The sequence below is a fragment of the Berghia stephanieae genome, chromosome 3, assembly GCF_034508935.2.
Source record: "Berghia stephanieae isolate SIO BIC M18660-M18661 chromosome 3, UCSD_Bste_1.3, whole genome shotgun sequence".
In the NCBI taxonomy this organism is placed as follows: Eukaryota; Metazoa; Mollusca; class Gastropoda; order Nudibranchia; family Aeolidiidae; genus Berghia; species Berghia stephanieae.
The window spans coordinates 74,077,031-74,102,731 of record NC_088362.1 but is presented as its reverse complement, the minus strand read 5'-3'; the positions used below and the strand labels follow the sequence as shown (position 1 = coordinate 74,102,731).

The 25,701-nt window shown below is 34.2% G+C and overlaps 1 protein-coding gene across 2 annotated transcripts; it reads right to left on the bottom strand.

Annotated features, from left to right (window-relative positions):
- LOC144968425 (uncharacterized) lies at positions 1-24,788 on the bottom strand. 2 transcript variants are annotated; one of them, XM_078906773.1, is made up of 8 exons: positions 24,577-24,788; positions 16,897-17,023; positions 15,824-15,957; positions 12,244-12,380; positions 11,510-11,581; positions 8,816-8,947; positions 7,037-7,171; positions 1-5,944 (listed from the first exon to the last, which is right to left on the bottom strand). In XM_078906773.1, exons 2-8 carry the CDS (start codon positions 16,970-16,972, stop codon positions 5,482-5,484), a joined length of 1,149 nt encoding a protein of 382 aa, XP_078762899.1. In that variant the 5' UTR covers positions 16,973-17,023; positions 24,577-24,788; the 3' UTR covers positions 1-5,481. The 2 variants fall into 2 exon arrangements, with proteins under 2 accessions (XP_078762899.1, XP_078762900.1); XM_078906774.1 differs by lacking the exon at positions 16,897-17,023 and having other exon boundaries at positions 24,577-24,763.
- Positions 24,789-25,701: the final 913 nt, after the last annotated feature.

Below are 25,701 nucleotides of genomic sequence, written 5' to 3'. Positions count from 1 at the left end.
TTTCTTTTGTAAATCACATTTTATTCAATGCGTAATTCAACATGTTCACATTCCATATTTTCTATCGCACAGATATATAACGCAGTACAACAATGTTTTTAAGGAAATAAGTTTATCATTGATTCTGTCCCTTGTTATTTTTTTTTTCCAATACAGAGTGCCCATTGCCACTTATTACTCCATATTTTTAAAAACGGATAAAACCTTACACAACCATGGAATACTTGTTCTAATGTACTTGTCTCTTGTAAGTACGTCACTGTTTATATATTAATCTGACAGAAAAAAAGAGACTAAAAAATGTAGCACATGCCTTTCCTCAAAAGATGACGATAATATTTTCTTTATATCGATCATTTAAGAGAGATGACATATTGAGAGTAATAATCAGGCCTGCTAATGAACACAAAAAATCTGTATGATCTTTGAAAAAAACAAATATCCAGTTAAAAAAAAAAAAAAAGAAAAAACATCTGTATCAATTGAAAACGCTAGATACACAGTAAAAATCCAGTTAAACCAAAACAAAAAACAAAAAAAAACGCAAAACAGAAAGGAAATTGAATTATTGTCATTTTTTCCTCTTTGTTTCTGTTACTCAAGTGTCGATAAACCGAAACCCATTATGCTCAAACTATCACTTTAAACCGAAAAGAAATTGCCGAGTGACTGAATAAACTAAGAAAAATATTGCCAATAACTTAACTTGTATCCATGCACACCGCCTCACACACCTCCGTTGAACAATTTGATGCAATGCAATGTGTGTGACAGCGGGATGAATGAGTGGGATAATACTATCCTTCCAAAATCATATCTTTTTCAATTATACCTATACTGAAATGTGTTTAAATAGAGATATCATACCAAGTCCCTTGAATTTTGATTTAACCGTTTTTACTGTACACCCTTATTTCTATGAATTGTCATTTAAACATGCTTTGGAAATGATTTAGTATAGGTTAATTTGGTCAATGACCCATCTTTACAACAACAACAAATAAAACCCCAATATTCCCAATATTTCCAACAGTTTTTCTAAAACATTTTAAGTTAAAAATCCGAACCTGAAGGAAACAGAATTTGACCAAATTTGGCTTTATAAAAATCTGGAGATGTGTGCCATTGTTTCAAAATGGTAATATGACAGGGCAATTTTGATGCTGATAAATTAGACCTATAATCATTAATATGAAACTCTGGTTAGGTTTATATATTTTCTTGAGGAAAATGGATTCAGTGCAACCGCCGGTTAACGCTATCACGAACAGGACCAGAAAATTATGCTGTAATACTAATCCAGGGTTGTCGTTATTCCAAGGGTTTCAAGATGGCAGAGAAGGGGGGCATCATGAAACCCATGAATATAGCAATGCGATGTGTGGACTAGCGTCTGTGATAACAGACCCTGTCCTAACCACGTTTTAGAACTTAATTTCACTTCACCGATGATAGTAAAATCAACTGAAGCAGACTCACCAAAGGCTACTTTAAAGACAGTGCCACTGTTTAAATCTATCAAACCAACCATTGCTTGTTTGAAAATCTGCCACTTCAAGATTATCCACAATAATTTTTGCCTGCTTGCAGATGATGGGGCCAGAAGTCGGTGCATTTATAGCTTGCATCTGCTTAATTAGACCACCTCAGTTGATCTTCATCAATGGCCGTTTTCGTCACAAGTCGAGATTTCTTCCTTTGTGGTTTATGGCCGTTAGTCTTGATCTTGTCCCAATTCTTGACTATTGTTGACAGACTGTGGTGAGGAATCCTGTACTTTGCAGCAATTTCCTTCTTCGGCATAATCTTATCTGGAATGGGGTAGACATCTTGATTCTTGATTTGTTCTTGATTAGGTGGGAAATAAGTTTGTTTATTTGGTTTTTATATTAAGCATTGATGCCAACTGCTGATTTTAGCTATATCAAAGTCACTTAACAGGGGTTTTACTGAACGTATGTCGCTATTTTGAGTTTTTAATTACTAATATTATATACCAGGGGTTGTCATTATCCAGAGAACAAAACCTAAGATCTCATTTTAACATTAAAGTCACTTTTTATGCATCTTGTTTATCCCAACATAATATCATTTTGAGGTGAAGGGTCATATGTATATTCAGATGTTAGTTGTTTTCATTGTTAGGGGCTTTACAGTGCTTGCGACACCTTAAGATCATCTCAGCGCTAGTAAAAATGAGGATGACAGAGAAAAAATTTAGATCTGAAGGTAAAAGATAAAAGACAGCCATATCGAAGAACTTTACCCCTGTCCTCCTCCACCATTATTCTTTGCTCCGCTAAATCAACAACTCTCTTTTATGACATTTTTTCTGTCCCGACAATGTCATTATAGTAGGCAGGTTTCACAGTATCATGTTTGTTTTGTTTTTAAGAGTTTAACAGCGCTTGCAACACATTTAGTCATATCAGCACCAGTTAAAAGGAAGAAAATTGGATATCAAAGACATTCTAGATGTATAATTAAAAGGACTTGAGGAAAAAGTAAGACAAAGGGGAATGGTTCAAATAGGGAACAGATATAGATTCCAAGAGCACATCATCAGTGTAGTTGGTTTGAGATCATCCAGACACCGGCACAATATCCCACTAAGAGGAATACACTCAAATGTTTACAAATTGTGAAAAATAAAATTTAAAAAATAACAGTACATAACAGAGAGATGATTTACAAAGAAAAAAATATCATCTCCACAAACTATAACTCTACATTTGACTGTTTCCCTCCCAGGCAAGGACTCCGGCCAGGGTCAGGACAAAACTAAGTGATCTCATTCCAAGACAAAGACAGAAAGCAATGGAAAACAGATACAGGGGGATAGAAGACACAGCAAGTACCTCCCTGCCCAGTATGGGAGGTCGGGAACCCCATCCAGTGCACTGTATCAAATTTGAGATGAAACATGACTGCCATTATCTAGATCTTTGCCTAAAATTGCATTATATAAAAGATAAGCCAAAACAGTAAGTGACAGACAAAGCAGAAATACGGATGCAAGAAAACTGAAATTGTGTAATGGTAGTGACCAGTCAAAGTTAATTTTTCTGAGACAATTTTCTTGTTTATTTCCTCTCTGCTTTGTGTGACACTGAAACATCTATACCTTTGAAGACTTTACTATTTCACCAGTACCTACTACCCAATTATCCACTGTCGTGTTTTCAAAACAGGATATGCAATATGTCAATTTGTGTTGCGTATCTATGTTGAAAATATGAAAGTGAAAAATTGGGGAGTAAGCACTGGTGCAAGGTGAAAATAAAAAAGGAGTGTATTATCTTATACAAATTAGACACCAAAAAGAAAAATTATTAGCAGTGAAAAAAAAAAATTAATTATCCATAGTGCCAATAACGAAAAGACATGCACTTACTGTTACTCCTATTCAAATATTTACCATACTGTCATTCCTAATTAAAAATGTACAACAGCCCTTTGTGTAAAACAATGCAGTCCTGCAAGATAGTGAGTAATGCTGATAGTTTCATCCCATAATTGGGCTAGCTGGAGATGGTTATTGTTTTAAGTGTTTTTTTTTCCCAAAGAGGAAAAAAATCCGAATTAAAATTAAAAAATTAGGGGGGAAAAATGATCAATAACAATAATAAATCTGGGAAAAACTGCTTTTATCTCACCAGTGCGCATTTACAAAGGCAGGCTTAATTTCTCTATCCTAGTTATAAAAAACGGGTTAAAATGGGCAATAAATATATAAAGCAGTGACAAAAGGTCGTTTCTACAAAAAAAAAAATCATCCATATTTTGATCCAAAGAAGTAAAGAAATGATCTAGCTTTCATCAGTCTTTCTCAATGGCATATAATGGAAAATAATCTTTTGGATTACTCAACCCAAAGTAGTTAAATAAAACTAAATCTTTCCATAGTTTTACAAAATAACTAAAAATGTATGACTTTTTGTAACAAATATTACAAATTAACCTTTTGTCACAACATTATATAAAGTAGCCTTAGGTCAACCACACTCATACAGTTGATACTGCAGATACTGCATTTATGGTACAGCCAGAAAACAGTTATGCCTTCCCGAATCTCACAATTGAAAACAGATAAGTATTGAACACATAAAGGTTATTTATAACGAAAAAAATTTACAAGATGAACTGATGAAACTATACATAATGTAGCTCAAAGATATGAGATGCTTTTGAAATAGGAAAATTATTCTCATTACAACCGTGTTGAGACAACATTTTCATTGGGCAGCATTTTGGTCTCCTCCTTCATATAAACCGACTAATTACTCAGACTGAGTAGTACTAACAATGTTGAATATCCTTTTTTGCAAGTTACAGCAAATAGAAGAGAATAATAGGATACGCACTTAAACAAAACAAGATTATATTGAGGCTTAAAGTGCACAAATAATCTCAAGAATTTATATCTCATTTAATGATCACCTGATTATCTGATCCAAATGTAGCCCCAATCTCTCATTATCTGATAACAGGAAAAAATCTAAACAAAAAACGGGACCAATATTAATTTAATCACAATGCCAAGCCGTCCCTCCACTGTCTCGATATCAATTATTCTAAATTATTATATATTGACATCATTATGATAAACTTGTCTTAAGAAATAAACACATTCTGTGTGAAGATATATAGAGAACTTGCAATACTTAGGGACTTGACCCTCCTCGCGTTCAAAACAAGTTCAGGAAATAAACGAATGTGATCAACTTAATGTAATAAAAACGGTATGAAAAAGAATCCATTGATAATTCTTCAACAGCTCTATCTATTCATGTTAATTTCAATCGTTTCACATAGCAGAATCCTTTTTTCAGTTGAATCTCAAATTATTTTGCTCTCAAACCTTTTACTATAAGAAAGTAGATGTCATTGGTATGATAGAAATCTAGATTTAAATTTGTTTTTGTGTGTTTTTGTTTTTTTCAAAGAGAATGTGATTGTATTAATTTTGTTTACAAACGAAATGATATGAAATATGCTTTGTTTGTCTTTGTCCTTATAATTTGTATTTTTTGTGAAATTTAAACCCATGGAAAAGAAGCAAGTATGAAAGACATTCTTTCTATGTTTGATGTCACTGAGCCTTTTTATCTATTCTAAGAAACATCAAATAAAGGATTATGGATAATTTGCATTAAACTCTGAATCAAAACTATCCTTGAAAAATGTATGGTGACCCGATGAAACAATTTCATAAACTACACAATCTATTACATAGAAAAATTAAATCGTTTGTCACTGGTGTCTTCACTTTAAAGAACTTACAGATCTTGGTACAAAAGAGAGTACAACACACTTAAATTCTTGAATTTATTGAAAAAAAAAAAGTCCAGTTTAACAAGTTTCATATTGTGATGCAAAATATAACCAACATACGAGGGAAAATAATTACAAATGCTGCCCATCCATCTAACTTCTGACTATAGTGGATTATTGTTTTCTATAACGGAAGGAAGCTTGTGGTCACAACTGCATTTCTTCATCATAGTTTCCCATAGAATTTAAATCAATATTGTCATCCCACACACCAATATTCTCTTGAGACATTAACAAAGTATTTGGCCGCGATGATGACGACAAATTCCATTCCGACTGAGGTTGAGTTGATGTCTGTATTGGCAGTTGTGATGAGGAATACTGAGAAAAAGTCAACGGTGTGTTTGAAATATTTTGATGTAACCACGTATGATTGGAAGGGGTTGATACAGTACTGCTGTGACAATTTGAGGATAACATAAAATTGGAAGAGTTCTCAAAGGCAACAGATGATATATTTAAAGGTGTGGACATTGATGATGTTGACATGGAATGCATAGTAGATGGAGAGGGGGATGGTGGGGGGGTGTTGATGCTGTCCTCCCGAACTAAATCTCTGACCAGTTCACCTGGTGACTTCCACAAAACAATTTGCATGCATGGTCTGGCACTGTAGAAAGATTTTTAAGAATAGAACCATTATGAAAAATGCATAGTTCTAACTATTCATTTTTTAAATACTTATTATTATTATTTACTTACTTTTTGTTAAAAGATTAATTTTTATTCTTAGTCTCTACTTTTCTCTCTATGAACAGGATCTCTTTATCTTTTAATCTACTTTCAATAACAATAATGGAACTTATATGGAACTCAATATCCGCTAACTGTAGTATAAGGGGGTATAAGAGCTTTACAACTGGTCCAAAATCAACAGCAATATGTAGGTGGAGATGTGACGCCTGTAAGAAACTATCACACTTTCTTTTACACCTAGGTATGATTTGAGAATATGAGTAAAGAGATTATATCAAGGATTCAACTTTGTGCTGCCACAGTTTGACTCAAACCAAGGACCTACTTGTCTGAAGCCAAGTGTCATAGTGTCACAGCTTTTTAAAGGGTCAAAAAAGTGTGGACAAAGTAAAAACTGTTTTTTAATCTTTAGAAACCATTTCTGCTATTCTATTGGTGCCAAATTGAGAGTTTTCGGTTTATTCTTTAGAATGTTGTCCATAGAAAGTGTTGAAAACGAAGATCTTCCTTAGTTTTTCCAAATAAATTAGCAATGGGGTATTTACGTGTCAAATCTTACGAAAATGACCTTTTGCACAGTCATAAATAATCTCCCACAATATAAGAACAGAAGTCATATTGAGAGACACGACAGCTATAGGGTAGGAATATACAAATAAAAAGGGGAGAGAGGAGTACCAAGTAACCTTGGTAGAGCATGGACCCTGTTGTCAGTCCTATGTGTATCCCTCTGCCCATCAAATTGTGATTGGGCATCAGGTCTCTTAGATCTGGCCAAAAGTACTTTGTGATAGACTTAACATGCTATCAAAGATATTGTTACTAAAGAACTACTTTTTTTTCCCCTCAAGATACAGAGATAATACGTCATACGTCGTTTCATATGGAAAAAACATAATTTGGTAAAATTGTGCAAACCCTCAACCAATTAAAAGCACCTATAAATACAGATTTATTGACATCAATGGTAGATTTATTTTTATACATCAAATGTACATTTTCTTACATTTCCTTCAAAACATCTGTCGGCAAAATGTTAGATGCTGACTGAGATGAGATGGCATCAGTGATTGCATCATTAATATGAAGGACTCCTTTCTTTTTGTCCTCAGCAGAACCCTCATCCTCATCAGAAACAATGCTGTGGAAATATAATAAAAAATAATTTAAAAGTTATTTCCTGTAGAAGAGTTTAAAAAATAGTCTTTTAAAGCAATAAGGTCCATGGAGCCAGAGTTTATCGCCATTAATTTAACGATAAACAAAAAACAATAGCTTGCTCTCCTTTGGATACGACAAAAGATCACTAAATACTTTCAAAAGACCTAACAGCAGACTCCCCTACCTAATCACTACTGGGTGTACATCAAGATAAAAACAAACCTCAACAAATAGCCCCCGGACTAAACCTAGTTCCTTTGACTGTAAGCCTTTGATTGTAAGTTAAGTGTGAGCAAACAAGATCCCCAAAAAATTTAATACTGCCGATTAAAAACTCAAGAAAGAAAAGATTTAAGTACAGAAAAAACCAGTAAAGCCAAAATTAAAGGGACTTTGTATTCTACTTTGGTATATACCAAAAGTATATACCTTAACAGTTTTCAGGATTTTCAAGGGGCAGAACTCACCAAAATCATAGTTGATACATCAGGCTGTCTCCCTTATCTCATGGTGAGCACCACATCAGTATTCCGTTCTTTATTTGTTGGTTTTTTGGGGGGGTTTTTCATTTTAGTTTTTTTGTTATTTTATTTTGATCGTAGTGGCATTCAGTTTAGCGATAGTTGATTAACAAAAATAAAGAAGAAAAAATGATGACATTTTGATTTCTTTTTGGTTTAGCAATCTTTTCAGTTTATCCGGTTTTTACTGTATTCATGGTTAAATAAACATACAATCAACTATTTTCATCTGCATTCATAAGGTAGAGTAAATGTATTTAGTGTCTCAAAATAAATTGAAATTCAGATTTCCCCTACTGATGTTCAAGTTGCAGATTCAAAAAGATTATTCAACAGATTTTAAAAAACAAGTTCCCCATGTTAGAAACCTATTCAACAGAACATTGATAAGTACAATACAAATGTTTTTCAGCTGGTTTTCCATGGGCAGAAATAAACTTGCATAAAGAAGCAGATCAGACGCACAAAACAAAAAGAAAATATGAAGACTTTGTACGGTCTGTATAGGGAAATCTAAAATTTACTTTCATCAGAAAATATAAAAGAAGTGAATGGATTTCAAATGCAAAATAATATAGTAGACAGTCATAAACAATCAAATTGAAAATGATCATGTGTGTTTATCTATATTGCACTAAAATAATATAAGCAAAAGACATAAGCTGTCAGACTATCAAGAAAAAGACAAAATATTCCAAAATGTTGAGCTACATTTAGCAAAGTCATTCTCAACTACTTTTCATACATTTTTTTCTTTTCCTAATGAGCTGTCAGTGCAAACAATTACAAATATTTTATATTTTCTTTCCATCTAATCTTGACTTTCAAATGAAAAAACAAATACTGTACCACAAAGTTGCAAGATTTCTACCATTTCACAATTAGACAATCATGTATTTTGAAAGAAACTCAAGTGTAACTCAATTTTAAAAACATATTAGCAATGAATTCTTCTTTATTTCATCAATTTTCTGAAACTAAAAAAAATTATGAAGAAAAAAAAAAAAAAGGGAGAAATCTGAAGATTCAGATATTATTGAACATAAGAGGCTGGATAAAAATTTATCATTGCAACAATTGTTCGTCATGAAGTCATTACCCACCTGTTTTCAACCTCTTGAAAACGACCCCATCCAACAGGGTCATGACCTTTGATCTCATGTTGAACAATGTCATTATTTATGTTGAGATTGGCAAACTGGTCAGTACAGAGATAAACTTTAGAAGACGGGGCACTGAACAGAAAAGGATATATACAATAATTTAGTATTTTAAGTTCGAAATAATTATTTATAAGGATGCCTTTTTCTAAAATCAAAAAAGCCTGAAAATATTTCTGATAAAGAGCAGATATGAAAATATTTCGTGCAAAGTCTCTTTTCATCAAATGGTACTACCACCCATTAAGCTATAGAAAAGGATACTTATAAATCTAGCTTCTCCTTAACTATTACCTTTAAACAACAAATGCTTTCATCTTTTAACTCACCAAAACCGAACAAGGTCAGCCAGAAAAAAGGCACCCCTGACAGGAGAATTATAATTATCTCTTGTGTGAATAATTCTAATATACACAATGGTAACCTAAACAGTGATTACCTTATGCCCCAAAAGACTAAACAATGGGATCATTATGTTAATGTTTGCCACCTAAGTCTAAGCATTTGAGATAATTCTCAAGTAAATGTACTTGGGAATTTGTTAACAAATTTTCCTTTAAAATTAAAGATTCAGATTTTATTGTGCAGTTATGTCCTCTAGTGGTCTGTCCCCGCGGAAGTTTGCAAATGAAAACCCCAAAAATTGCACCCAAAATTCCAAAAATTGCATGCGAAAAATTGAAGGAAAAATTGCAAATTTAAGACATTGTTTTCAATAAACAGCGCACAATAATTTATTCTTGCTTTAATTCTATGACAAGCACAGTCCACCAATTTTAGTTGGTATGTATTATACAGTATTATGTCCATAAATTATATTAAATTACAGAAAAGTTTCGTCCCAGACACATAAGTTGTCTTTAGAAATTGTCTATGTCGGTCCCGGGCTGTTGTCTTGGAACTATTCTTTGCTGAATTATTAGACATCATGAGTGATTTTTTTTTCATACAACTCAAACTCAATTTCGGCACAAATCCAACAAAAGCCTACTTGAGGATGATAAATTGCCGGGATGAGTCAATCGATTGAAAACAATGAATTATCTACTTCCTGTATTGTCAAGGGAAGCTACTCGCGAAATCTTTAATAGTTTTGTGTGACGGTGGCAGTAGTATTTTTCTATGTTTAGCATTATATGATTATATGTGACTCCAGAACAAGGAAAATTGCAAAAAAAATGAGGCAATTGTCAAAATTGCGATCCCGTTGCGGTAACACTTTCCTGGAGGGTCAGAGTGGTACGACACTCGCCTTTGGATGAGAAGGTCCTAGTTTCAAGTCCCGCTCTGAGAGGCCCATAATTGATTCCTTGGAAAAGGCTCTTTACTCACATTCTCTCACCATACTCAGGTGTAAAATAAATAACTAGCCAGGAATAGCTTGGTCTCTGTTGGAAAACATTTTAACTTCGCCTAACAGGTATTATGTCTCATCTTACATGTTAAGTGTTGCTGTTGGCTAGAGACCCTTTGTAAAGCACTTTGAGCATTTCAAGTGAATATTGTGCTATATAAAAGCTCAAGTTTTTTCAAATTATTATGATATACAGTGCAACACACGTTCAAACACATATTCGACAAATTCATGGGTTCAACAAACAAGGACAGAATTCCCAAACTATGTCTTTCATTGTCTTGGTAAATTTTTCACAGCATCCACAAACAGTTTAACAGTTTTGATGAACTAAAGTGAGATTTAGGGCCAACACACTAGTCATTGAGAGAGAGAGAGAGAGAGAGAGAGAGAGAGAGAGAGAGAGACAGAGAGAGAGAGAGAGAGAGAGAGAAAGAGAGGGAGAGAAAGAGAGAGAGAGAAAGAGAGAGAGAGAGAGAGACAGAGAGAGAGCAAGTTGCGTTGCGCCATAGCCTTTGTGAACTTATAGCTTGAAACTGACCAAAAAAATAATTTTAAAACACAAGACATAAAACAAGATGGCAATTGGGAAATAAAACTTAATTACTGTGAGTTGTGTTCAACAGCTCAAGCAAGGGAATCATTTATTTCGTTGAGCACCACAAATAACTCTCCATTTTTTTAAAAACTGGTGATCACTGTTTTGTAATGTGACAATCTTTTTGGTCAGTCTCAGGCATAGCCATCTTAAGTGTTTGCCTGACTCCGAAACAATCAACCCTCAATGTGTATGTATTACAGTACTGTAAGTTGACACACTAATGAAGGAATGGCACAGCAAACCTGACAATGCCATATTTATTCTTCAATCGCCTATGACAAGCAGCAGATAGCCATGGACTCAGGTTATAGTTTTACGAAGGGTACGCGTGTGTAGACAAGTGCCTTCCCCCCTCCATTCTTACCACTTCCCCCACATCCTACCATGTTATCCTGTGTGCTGTGTTGTATGGCGTGGTGGTCTGCATTTTATTTGTCTAAGCGAGTAACTCAGGAGTGAATGATTTTCATTATTTTGCTGACAAAACGGCATGAATCTACGAGACCAGGATGTGCAAACATTGAAATCACATACTTGTACAGTAGGCTACACCAGAGTTTACATCTCTTGTCTTAAAGCCGTGTTCACATATTCCTCAAACATGGATTCGACAAACGTTTCTGGCTGTCCTGTATAGTCGATTGCGTGTTGCACTGTAATGCTAACAAATTTTAATACTCACTCCTCTGAATATTCTTCTGCTTTGCGCTTGGGTCGCTTGATTGGAGAACTGCAAGATGGCTGTGGTTCTGACCTAAGAATTATGTTATGAATGATAAAGGCAAACAAAATACAGATATGATGTTCAGGTTACTAAATCATATCAAATCATTTTTATTCTCCCTTTTTATGTGAACAGCTTTCATCAAGCAATAGGAACAATATATATATATATATATATATATGAAAACAGCTTTAATCAAGCAATAGGAACAATATATATATAAAAAATATTTCAAGTATAATTATGATCAACTTCTACAATATTCTTTCGAGCATTCGCTCTCGTCAGGAAGTGATGAGAGAGAATGCTCAAAATAATATATTGTAGAAGTTGATCATAATTATACTTGAAATATTTTATAAATAGCTCCTTCATAAAAAAGTAGAGCACAATTATTTCATGGTTTTCGTTTTTATAATTTATACATATATATGTGTATGTGTGTATTTTATTTATTATTTTTATTAACTTCTTTCAAGCAGGCCAAGAATGTCTCCCTCTCTCTCTCTCTCTCTCTCTCTCTCTCTCTCTCTCTCTTATCTCTTCTTCTCTCATCTACTTCTCTCTCTCATTTCTATATATATATATATAATATATATATATATATATATATAATAATAATATATATATATACATATATATATATATATATATATATATATATTATATATATATATATATATGCATAATACCTTGGTGGCATCCCTGTAAAGACAGGTGAAGTCAAGTGACTGCTGGTATGGGTCACAATCGAGGAGGGATTGGAATGTTGCCATGTTGTTCCTAATCCTGGGCCCAAGGCCCCTACAAAAGGCATGGAGCTTGTGGTCTGATAAAGATATATAGAATATGAAAATATATAATTTTCTCCTATCATAGTTTCCAGTATAAGAAAGCATGAAAAACAAGCATACCAGCATATTGCTCTATGGTAAATCAAAAACCTTTTTATACTCTGCATCGAGTCTAACAATTGTGTAACTTATAGATTTTAAAAAAGTGATGTTTGCTTTTATTTTCCTTGTTTTACGAGAGGCATATACTCCACACTATCAAAGACTGGAATGCTCTTCCCTAATCATGTGTGAACACAACAATTTTAGAAACATTCAAATGAAGATTATCAAAATTCTTCAGCCTAAATACCAACAATGATATTCACTAATTTTTAATAATCATTTATTCACCTCGGCTATTAACAGCATCTTCATAACTTAAATGAAACAGAAAAGAAATAAAAAATATCAAGTATTTATCAAAACCTCATTATTTAAACATGAACACTTATAAAATGTATCCAACATACAATTGAGTAGATGACTTTCAAAACGTACCAAGTCCCATTTTCATCATTCAAAGAAAACCGCAATTTTTTATCATTTATTTGTTGGCTTAAAGAGGAACATACATGTCTTGTGTGCCTCATAAAACAATACCTTGAGTGTTTTGAAACTCTAAATTTTCTCCGGTAATTCTATGGAGTCCAAAATATAGCTTGAGATTGTTAACTCATTTTCTATCGGGCTGTGACTAAGGACGTTTTGAAAGTCAGCTACTCAATTGTGTCCAACATTATCATGCATCATGTTGTTGCTTGATTAACTCCATTAAAAATTAAATGCCAGCTCAATTACTCCCCCCCCCCCCCTCCTTCCTCACTGTCTTTACTCCGTGTCAATTGCTTTGTGAGTAGTGTTATAAAGATAACCCCCATTCTATTCAGCTAAAAATGTGAAATTTATTACGAATCTTGCGACAAATATTTTAACTCCTTGCTCCCCAACAGAAATTTTAGATATTTGATTAACTAGCTGACAGGATCACCTGAGACAAATTTGATTGAATTACATTTCATTTGAAAATATTCCAGATGTTTTTCTTTTTTTTTTTGGATACATGAAGGAAATTACATTGTGTGAAGTAATGATTTACGATATCTCAGGAATATCAAATTCTATTCAGTGGTCATTCAACATAATTGCACAATTACATCTTTAGAATAAAAGCAACTTTTTCTCGTCATGTAGCTCATGGATCACAAAGGATGAGTGTATAAGATACAGTCACATCTCCATAATCCAAACACCTCCATTCCGAACATCTTGTCCAGATTCCAGAAACATTCAGATTGTGGTATCAGTACTTTAAGTGGCAAATGTAGTTTTGACCTCAGACCATTTTAAACTCATCTTTACAGCAAACAACAACTCTTCTTCTCCTTGCCTGACATGTTGAAGTTATCAGTGATGATAAAATTTGTCAAAAAGGAGGAAAATTTAACGGTCCCTCTGTCAAACTCAAACAAAATCATAACATAAAATATCATTGTTTCATATATTATACAGGCCTGTAAATGGTTGGTGAAAAAATTGCATGAACTTTTTGAACACGCGAAAATAGACACAACAGGACAAAAATATGGATTAATTACACAACACAGATATGACACGTCAATTGACTAATCAAATCATGTCACTTTCCCCTACTTATTTATAATGAGGTCCTTATTTTATGGTACCAAAAAAAATAATCCCAATTATTGAGGGCCCAAGTCTGAGTTAGTTGTAAAATGAAAGTAAGAGAACAATTCCTACCCTTTTGAAGGATGTGTATCTCTTGCTTGACACGGGAAGCTGCGTATCTTCGCTGGTGTTTGTTTGTGTCAAATGTTTACGCTGATTCTTTCGTTTATTTGGATTAATTCTAATAGAAGAAGAAAAAGAAGAAGAGAAGAAGAAGAAGAAAAAGAAGAAGAGAAGAAGAAGAAGAAGAAGAAGAAGAAGAAGAAGAAGAAGAAGAAGAAGAAGAAGAAGAAGAAGAAGAAGAAGAAGAAGAAGAAGAAGAAGAAGAAGAAGAAGAAAAGAAGAAGAAGAAGAAGAAGAAGAAGAAGAAGAAGAGGAGGAGGTGGTATGGTCGTGTGAGAGCTTTCGAAGAAGAATATATATTTCGAAGAAAAATAATTATTTCGCATTATTTTTTATCCGTTTCACATCCGGACGGAAACAATAAATTATAGAGAAAAAGACATGAGAACCGGAGAAATGCATGTGTGTCGGTAGCAAAATAGAGAGAAACCTTCCGGTCCGGTTTGACACACTTCTGTGTGTGCGTTATTTACTGACTAGGTGTGTGTTTGACGACTCGCGCGAACTTCGTGACATAGTTTGCAACCCTCTCTCGCTGGCTGTGGCACAGTAGCCAGGCAGTGAATACATCCACGTCTAGCGGAGTGTGTAGGTGGCATGATAATATTATAGCTAACTGATAGACGTTTTGTTTTGTCTTTGATGCGATAAATAAAACGTTTTTTTGTTGTTTTTTTTTTTTTAGTCGGCATTTGAAATGGAATAAAATCTGATTGTTTTCGAGTAACGAAATAAAACTTTTTTATTTTCTTTTTTATTGGTTCTGTTCTTTGACGTTACGAATTTTATTTTTACTATTTTTTATTTTTTTTAATATTAGCACTTATTGAGCAAAATCGTACTGTCGGAAATCTGACAATAGACGGAAGATTTACAGGCCTGATTAAATTACTATTTCTTGTGTACATCCATTCTTAATAGTATAGGTATAACGTACTTTAGGGTATGTAAAGTTTTAATGAATTGTCCTTTCCTTAAACTGATTTTAAAAACCTAAATTACATTCAAGAGATTTAAAATTAACTTTCGGTCAAAAGGCCTTAAAGTATTTGTTTTTACTTGTTTTATCTTTGTTACTGTAGCCCATGGATTACAGATCTTATAAATAAGACTTCAAATATCTTTAATAAATTAAAATTGTAAAAAATATGTCCGGACAATGGAGATACCCGAATTGTGGAGTTCCAAAATATCTAGATGTGACAGTTATTGTACAGTACTCCCTGGATTCAAGCATGCTCTCGGGAGAAGCCAAAAAGCACGCTAGAATCTGAGACTGCCTAAATCTAATGCTCATGGGAGGTCAGGACTTATTATATATATATAATATGGCCACCCAGATCCAGCGTACTGTATTGCAGAGTGTGCTGGAATGTGGTGTGCTAGACTCCAACGAGTACTGTACTATCATTTGATGGACCAAGTTTGAACCCTGTATCTAGTATGCATTATTCCTTGAGCAGAAACTGAACTCCAATATCTCACTTCAAGGTACTAACAATGAAATACATTATTGGCTCAGCCATCCAAGCTCATTTAAGATTTAAATTGTCCCTTTAACAAGAGACTGACATCTCTTTCATACCTTACATTCATATCAAAGCGCAAGTATTTGTAAAGAATTTACCTGTATACTGGGTCGTGGGGTAGGGATTGTAGTACCCTGAGTAGGATATGAAAAGGTAAAATTATGAGGTGCTCCAAATGTTCTTGTGCGTGATGCATTTTCAGTGAATTGTTGATGAGACAGAGATGGCATATCTGAAAATCAAAGCATAATGGTTCAAATTATAATTTAAAATAGATTTAATCAATTACCTGAAATCACAATATGATTATCAATCACTTTTTTAAAATGAGAATACACATTAAAAGACAAATATTTTTTTATAAATAAAAGCCTTTCTAAGATTTTATGTCGAATTTAAGATATGAAGATAGTGAAAATGTAGCAAGATATTTTTTAGAGGTAAATATATTTTATGAACTTACATACACGTTCTGTGTCTATTTTCTACTTTGTTAGGTGTCTTTATGATGCAAAGTTATAGTCATTCAGATTTATCATATATGAGAAATTGAGAAATCAGGATAAGGTGTTTGAACGATTGTAGTTGTCCTAGTACAGAATTAAAAAGTTGATTTTCACAGTGAATTTGACATTTTCCATTTAAAAAATAAATCTTTAGATTATGGAAAACTCTTAGATAATAATTCAAATAACATCATAATTTCTAGAAATTACTTACTGGAGAGTTCGGACTCATTTTCCTGTGTGATCAAATGAATAATTTATGAAAAGGCAGAAGAAATCTGTGAAATTCAATTTTCAATGTCTGTGGCAGTCAATTCCTATTCCCTATCTTATTCAATGCTTTGTTTACATAAAAATGTGTCTCATACTCTTACAAACCATTCAAAAAAAGCTTAGCAGCTAGCGGCCATTTGCTTGCCATCAACAAGCATCTAATGAGATTTAAATTTTATTTACCCTATCCCCCACCCCCACCCCCTTTCATTTCAAATCAATCACTATTATCGTTATCACTCTTCCCAGATGATCTGGTCTTCACCAGAAATTTAAAACATGACCAGATACCTCATTAGCACTACAAGCATCAGGTAGAGAATAAAAATGGCAAATGAGAAAAATATTATAAAATAAAAAATATTTCAAATACGTTCCAACTTTAATCTTACCTCCATAAACACTTGGAATGTAGTTATTATTATTATTGTTATTATTGTTATCACTAAACTGGCTGAAGCAGGACATGGCTTAGTAAACCAGTAAACTTCCTCTTTAGTCAACCATGGGTATTGCTATCTGGAAAGAGGGAAGAGGTTCAGAGAAAGCATATCTCCACCAGTCTTATTCAATAAACAAATACTTATCATTAATAATTGCTCATCATGCACTCTGAAGAGCAGAAAGGATTGCTTCACTCATGTTGTTAGGCGTTAACTGAAACTTAAATATATTGTTAAATCAACTATAGAATTCATTGTCTCTCTTATTCAATTATAATGGTAATAAATAATAATAATAATAATAATAATAATAATAATAATAAATAATAATAATAATAATAATAATAATAATAATAATAATAATAATAATAATAATAATAATACTTCATGGATTTTTCAATTCCAATTCTTGACAATTCAATCAATTTGTGCTCATACTCTTACAAACCATTCAAAAAAGCTTAGTGGCTAGCTAAGACACTGTCTGCCAATAACGATGGAAGGTTATACACAGACACTTTTTTTTAACTCGGCTCTTTTAAACATTTATCCACATTCCAGAATATGAAATGTTTCGAAATAAGTAAAATTAATAAATTATCAATAAAAACATAGAATTAACTAACTATAAATCAGTCAATCGATAGTAGGTTACTATATACACAATATGCGTTGACATTCATGTGGGTGTCATGGCTGAATGATTTGGCATTTGGGCACTATTTACTTTCATCTTGTGTTAAATATCACTTGAATTAACTGATTTGGGACACAAATAACCACTGGCATTTTTTCAGAATATTTGGTATTTTTCACGTCTAGTTTGGCATTTTGCATAAATTATTTCTGCCAACTTGATAAATGTGTCTGCCAAAAACGAAAGGGCCAGGCTTTTGGTTATTGCCAGACAGGTCTACCCATAATCAATATTCTTTATTGGCAGACATGTCTGAGAATAACAACAGCCAAACATAAAATCAGCAAGGGAATGGGGTGGTCTGTTTGTTTGTTTTTAAAGGTCATATCAAAAAAGGAAAAAAAATGGGATAGTACAAAGTTCTAGAATTACAATTAAAATTAAAGCATCCAAGAAAACATGAGACAAGGGGAGATTAGTCCAAATAGGGAACAGATGTAGATTCCACTAGAGAGCACACTATCAAATATCAGTCAGTGCAGTGTGCTTAGTTTGAGATCCCCTAAATAGCTTGTCCTGATACAAGCACAGGTTCCTAATAAGAGGAACATACTCATATGTTTACAAATCAGATGTATATGCAAAACAAAAATAAAACAGTGCAAAACTGGGAGATGATTTACAAGACAAAATCCATCTGGGATGGATATAATAATAATAATAAAATAATAATAATAATAATAATAATAAAATAATAATAATAATAATAATAATAATAATAATAATAATAATAATAATAATAATAATAATAATAATAATAATAATAATAATAATAATAATAATAATAAGAATAATAATAATAATAATAATAATAATAATAATAATAATAATAATAATAATAATAATAATAATAATAATAATAATAATAATAATAATAATAATAATAATAATAATAACGGACAGACTATTTTCACTGTACGGTGAAAATAGTGTCTCAGGCTATTTTCAACATACGGTGATAATAGTAATAGCCTGACAGACTATTTTCACCATATGTATAAGCCAATCAGAAGCCAGGAAACGAACTGTGACATGGTAGCCTCAGCATCCGGACCATTAGAAAACGATCCGACATCATTTTCTTCCTGCGTGAAGATGAGTTTTAAAAAAAGAAAAAGTTTGCAGAGAACAAAAGCTAGGGAGGCCTCCTGAAAGCTCCTTGTAGCATTTCTTTCAATTTGTATATTCACTTTGGACCTTTTGTCAGACGTTTATTTATTCAATTTGTCATCATATAGAGCAAACCTTGATAGATTTGTGAAAGTTTAAAATTTTCTAATTTGACCATTGTTTTGATTCTCGGCCACCATTTTGATTTGTGAGGTATTGAAAGGCAATGCAAAGCAGTCCTAGGGTTGATTTTTTTTTTGTTTTGTTTTTTCTATTAGGGATAGCTAGAGGTCGTTTGTTTTTCCTATTAGGGGTAGTTAAAGGTACTAGGTTGTATTTTTTCTTAGGAGCGAATATTTGGGTTCCCTGCCTTAGCACGATGAGTTATCGGAAGGCCTCCCAAAGCTATAATAATACAGGCAGGATGGCGGATTCAGAATTGGTTACAGTTACCAATGAAGCTTTCCAAGTTCGTGGCAGCGATGGGGCCTCGAACCTGCGACCTTACTGGTACAACTCCAGCTGGCCGGGGAGAGCGTGGCTCTATTGTATGAGTATGAGCACAAATCGAGAAAAAGTGATTTCAATCTCTTCTTGAGCTGCTCCCCCCGACTTCTTGAGGTGATGGGTTCAACACAGACAAACACCACGAAGTTAGTTAGCTACCAAGATACCATTATCACCGTACAGTTAAAATAGTGTGTTACGCTATTTTCACCCCAAGATATTACCAAACGGTGAAAATAAGTCTCCCACACTATTATCACCGTACAGTGAATATAGCCTTCAACTCCATTATAGTGAATATAGTCTCCCATACTATCATCACCGTACTGTAAATATAGCCTTCCACACCATTATCACCGTACGATGAAAATAGTCTCCCACACTATTATCACTATTATTACAGTACGGTGAAAATCGTCCACCAAGATATTACCGATGATGATGACGGAGGAAATTGTCGCCCACACTATTATCACCATACAGTGAATGTAGCCTTCCACATCATCAGAGCTGCCAACTTGTCAAAATCCGTTTGGGGGACAATTGACATTCATTTCAGTGGCACTTCAGCGACGCATAAAAGTCTATTTAGACCTACATACAACTTCATCTAGACAATTATTAATGAACCCATGCGTATATAACTATATTAGCATATTAGAACACTTAAAACTATCATTTCTTACCTATTTCCTCATATATGACAGTTATAGTTATAGACGGTCTGGGTGGTAATGACACAAAAGTACTCAAATGATACAGAATGTGTAAAAATTTACTGATCGATTAGAGACAAAAAGAGGGGTCAAATAATAATAGAGGACACAGACCCTGGCAGAGCAAGGCATTGAATGGATGGATTTAGCCCTGAAGCCCCCCCCCCCCCCCCCCCCCCCTTCACTCAACCCAACACACGCCTAAGGTGGCATACACTACAAACACACATACACATAAAATCATTCTGAAAATCAAATAGGGAGAGTAGTCCACACTACATAATAATACTATCTATAAATTGGTTATTGACCCCAGAGTACACAATAATGCTACCATATCTCGGGTCATTGACCCTAAGTATATATAATAATACATGGGTCATTTTTTGTTTGTTTGTTGCTTTAGGTCTCTTCCAACACAATTGAGGTTATATGAGAGACCGCTGAAACAAAAAAACAAGCAATCTAACAAAAATAGTACAAACGTAAATCAAAATCATAACCTAAAGATATCATAAGCTAAATTATAAATAACCAAGAACAAACAGACAGAAGATTTACAGAAAAAAAAAATATCCCCTGTCAAAAATACAATCACAAACCAAAGAAGCAGGATAGGCTAGTAAAGAGAAGAAGAAACGACATCACTATCGGATCGTACACCCATGCGAACATCATAGGTATATGATTCAAGGGTGATGCTCCCATCCAACCACCCGCATACATGGGTCATTGACCCTCCTAAAATATAATATTATTTGACATCAACTGCATACACTTTGATGTGACTAATCAGACACACAAAATGTGTATTGAATGACCGTAATATAGAACATAACAAAATAGACCAGCACCACTTCCGTGACTTTTTAGGCCATTTCCGTCTGTCCCTGGCAAGCACATAGTTCCGTGGCTGTCACAGAAGTTTCGTGACACTTGGCAGCTCTGCACCATTATCACCCTACGGTGATAATAGTGTGTCAGGTTATTTTCACTGTACGGTGAAAATCGTCTCCCACACTTTTATCACCGTACAGTGAATATAGCCTTCCAGACCATTATAGTGAATAGTCCCCCACACTATTATCATCGTACGGTGAATATATAGCCTTCTACACCATTATAGTGAATATAGTCTCCACACTTTTATCACTGTACAGTGAATATATAGCCTTCCACACCATTATCACCGTAAGGTGAAAATAGTGTGTCAGGCTATTTTCGTGAAAATCGTCCACCAAGATATTACCATACGGTGGAAATTGTTGCCCACACTATCATCACCGTACAGTGAATGTAGCCTTCCACACCATTATCGCCGTACGGTGAAAATAGTGTAACAGTAACAGGTTATTTTCACTGTATGGTGAAAATTGTCTCCCACACTATTATCAACGTACAGTGAATATAGCCTTCCACATGGTGAATATAGCCTTCGCCTTCTACACCATTATAGTATAGTATAAATTATAGTTATAGTGAATATAGTCTCCCCCACTTTTATCATTGTGTACAGTTCAGTGAATATAGTAATATAGCCTTCCACACCATTATCACCGTAAGTAGGGACTTAGATAAAATTTTCAAAATTGCAGGATCTTTTCAAAATCTATCTCATAAGATCAAGCTCAGCATGACAATTCCAATGGTACCAGTTTCATGAAAATCGGATAAATAGTTAAAAAGTTATGTAACAATAACTAGGTGAAAAATGCGCCTTATATTCCTTTGTAATTTATTCTTGAACTTTGTGACCAAGAAACGGTTGATTTCGCACTCAAATGTCAATAACTTTTATAAGGTTAAAGTTCACTCATTTATTTTTTCGCAGACAACTTCAGAAAAGTAGTGAGCTTAAACAATGGACATTAATTATTTTTGGACACCTCTTCGTAACAAAAAAAGCAGATTACATAACATTACATAACACACTCCAACGTCAAAGAAATTGGATTCACGATAACTTTGTCCCTATTTATGCTACACTGATAAAATTGGTATCAAATTAAATGTCTAAAAGAGAAGCATAATCTACCGAGGATAAATTTTAAGTTTCATTGAAAGAACAGAAGTTCAAATACTCAAAGTAGTAGAAAAAAATTGCTATATATAACGCAAAACAATGCCATTCAAAATACTTAAAATATCGTCATTTTGTAATCTTAAGCACACTACCCAAGCAGGTATAATATAAGAATATCAAGATAAATTCTATGTCTGCAAATAAAAGATAGTTTATAGGTTCTCCTTTCAGTTTCTGTGATATAGTGTATTATATTGGCTTTGATTGATCGTTAGACAATGTCTGGAGTTCGAATCCATCTGATAAACACCTTCACCCTGGCAACTAGCTTTTTACACAAATCTAAAGAATAATTCAGAAGCCCCCTTAGTGCCACATGTGGCTGTCTATGTCCAAATATATTGGTACTCTACAGCACCATTGATTAAGAAAGTCAAGCAATGGTGAGGGTGATCATAGACTAAATGGGTGACAACAATTACAAAACGTGCTCTGCGTGTCCTTGGATGAGGTCCATACACTTCTGTAAATAAGAGCCTGGCCATAGGCAGCATGCAATAGACTTTATAAAAGTGTTTGAGCAAAACGTATGCCTAACAGATGACGTATGCTGTATAAGATAAGAATAAGGGTTGATATAGCCTGTTGAGGGAAAAAGCGGAACGTATAGCACATCAAGTAAAGTGAATTCATGGAAATGTGCTATATAGTTGTGTAAAATACAAAAAATGTATTTCAATCTCCGTTTTTTTTTTTAAATTTCTAATAGTATTTTTTTCATATTTATATATATTTTATGTGTATTGTATTATTCATCAGAAGACAAGGGCATTGTTAACTATGACAAATTAAATTGTGGGCCATCATTTGTACAAAGTTACATAGCATTATCAAAATCTTTATTATCATCATCATTATTTGTTAATTTATTATTATTATTATTAGTACTGTTATTATCATCATCACTTTGACAAATATTGCTTTTACTTTAATGTATAATCATGGAAATTAGTCCTCAATATTAAGGTCAAAGTTTTGTTCTGCTAAAAAAAGACATCAATTATGGATCCACTAAACAGTTTGTCAAACTCTTCCTCTGTGTGTGTGATAATTTTAAAGTTAAGCCAGGAAGAGAGAGAGAGAGAGAGAGAGAGAGAGAGAGAGAGAGAGAGAGAGAGAGAGAGAAGAAGAGAGAGAGAGAAGGAATGAGGGAGGAAGGAGGTGGAGTTGGAGGGAGAACAAGAGAAAAAGACTGACTGAAGGAGGAAGAACAGTGGAGAAAGACGGAGGTGGTGAATTAGATTGGGGGGGGGGGGGGGGGGGGGAGAGAGAGTAGGTAAGAGAGGGGAATAGAGACGGAGAAGAAAGAGGAGATGAGTGTGAAGGGAGGGGAAAGAGGAATGGAGAAGAGAAAATAAAAGTGAAAGGGAAATGAGATAGCCAGAAGGAAGGAAAGGAGGAGGACTGGAAGAGAGAGAGCAGAAGGAAGGAAAAGAGGAGGACTGGAAGAGAGAGAGCAGAAGGAAGGAAAAGAGAGAGAGGAAATGGATAAGAGAGAGAGAGAGAGATAGAGATAGAGAGAGAGAGAGAGAGAGAGAGAGAGAGAGAGAGAGAGAGAGAGAGAGAGAGAGAGAGAGAGAGAGAGAGAGAGAGAGAGGACTGGGGGCTATTTATAGAAATAAATTACAAAGAGAAAGAGAGATTTTATCCATTTCCGGTAATGGATCTACTTTCGATTTCGGGTAAAAGCTCCCGTAAATTCAAAATGGCTGCTGCTGAAATAAGGGTACCCGCTTTAACGCATCTCAAAAGCAACTTTACGCATCGAGTTAAGACCTGAATTGGGTCTTATTTAAAGATTAAGATACAAACCTAGTTGTACTAATAAAAATCTCATATGTACTCGTTTTTAGCTCTTAGTAAATGGCCGCTACTTTTTACCTATTTTTTACATAACAAAAAGAGAGAGAAAACTTGTTTGGAATTCAACGAAAATGATACCACTCAATAAATAAATTCATCCTGCACAAAATGAGACCTAAAATATCAAAATTGATGCACAAATGAAAGAGCAATCTAATTTTTACTGGAGGTCACAAAAAAGCAGCCTCAAAATCTGGTTGCAAGATTGACGCGATAACTGAGGCTATCGGGTAAGCGCTGAATCGGGAGATATCGAAGTGCCTACCGTAAGGTGAAAATAGTGTGTCAGGCTATTTTCACAGTACGGTGAAAATCGTCCACCAAAATATTACGGGATGGTGAAAAAAGTCTCCCATTATTATCATTATCATCGCACGGTGAAAATCGTCCACCAAAATATTACCATACGGTGAAAATAGCGGCTTCCTAAAAATAATATAATAAAGTAGGCTAATTAAATTAGTAAAGTTAAAGTAAAGTCAAGGACTTGTAATCTCAGCAGTTCAGTGACAAGTACGTGTTCGAAATCGAGTGAGAGTAGATCTATAGTAGTACCTAAGTAAAGACGAATAGTCTAGAATAATAATAATAATAAGTAATGAAGAGAGAAAAAATCTCGAAGTACTCGAACTCGATGTTGATGAGAGCCGTACCAAATCTTCCTTGATGTTGAAAATAGCGTTGTACATGGCGACGCTGCATTCAACTTTCTTCTAAAAATCGAAGAGTCATATACAAATCCTGAAGATGCTGATTCTTAACAATTAACAATATGATGAAAATGAAAAGAAAGTAAGCAAGGTGCAAATAAAGCAACAGTCGATTGAAATCAAGTAAAGCAAGCAAATGAACCAAATTTACCTCCATTCTAAGAGTTTTATTATTGGTAAAGTAGCTCATGATGATAAGTCAGTAAAATGCTTAGAGGTAGACCGAAGGTGGAATTGATGGCAATGATAATATTGTTCATTAATTAGTTGTATAGAAGTGCGGGAGGGAGGAGGAGGCGGAGAGGAGAAGAAGGAAAAGGAGGAAGAGGAGGATGCAGAGGAAGGCGACGAAAGGAGAAGGAGGAAGAGGAGAAACAGAAGAAGGAGAAGGTGATGATGATGATGATGATGAAGATTATGATGGTGACGACGACGACGACGACGACGATGATGATGATGATGATGATGATGAGGCTGGAGGAGGAGGAGGAGGAGGAGGAAGACGGAAAGGGCAAGAGTGACCATTCCGCTATGAAAAGCATCCATCGCCTTTGAAAGTTTTGCAAGTCGGGAAAGCGCATAATGAAATTTGATGAACGTTTAGTGCCTGATACGTGGAATCTTTAAACATAAAAGCGGTGGACTTAAAATTTCAAATGAACTTCTCTTGGGCTTTGAGATTTTAGTTTATATACGTTTATGTATAGCGCATTATCCACTAAACGCGCTCAAAAGGCTACAAGGGGTCCATAGCCACCAGTAACTCTTAACATCTAGGAAGATACGTGACCCCTGTAAAATGAAATTACATTTTTTTTCTTTCGACAGAGACAACGCTGTTAACGGCCAGGAACTCATTTTTCACCTGTGTAAGGTGAGAGAATGTGAGTAAAGAGCCTTTTCCAAGAACTCAACCTTGCGCTGCTTCGAGTTAAACTAGAACCCAGGAATTTCCGATCCGAAGCCGGTTGGCATACCACAAGACCACATAATCGCACAACTTCTCGGTAAAAGGCAGCAGTTTCTTATGGTTCACACTATTATGTTATGACGATCGACCCAATCAGC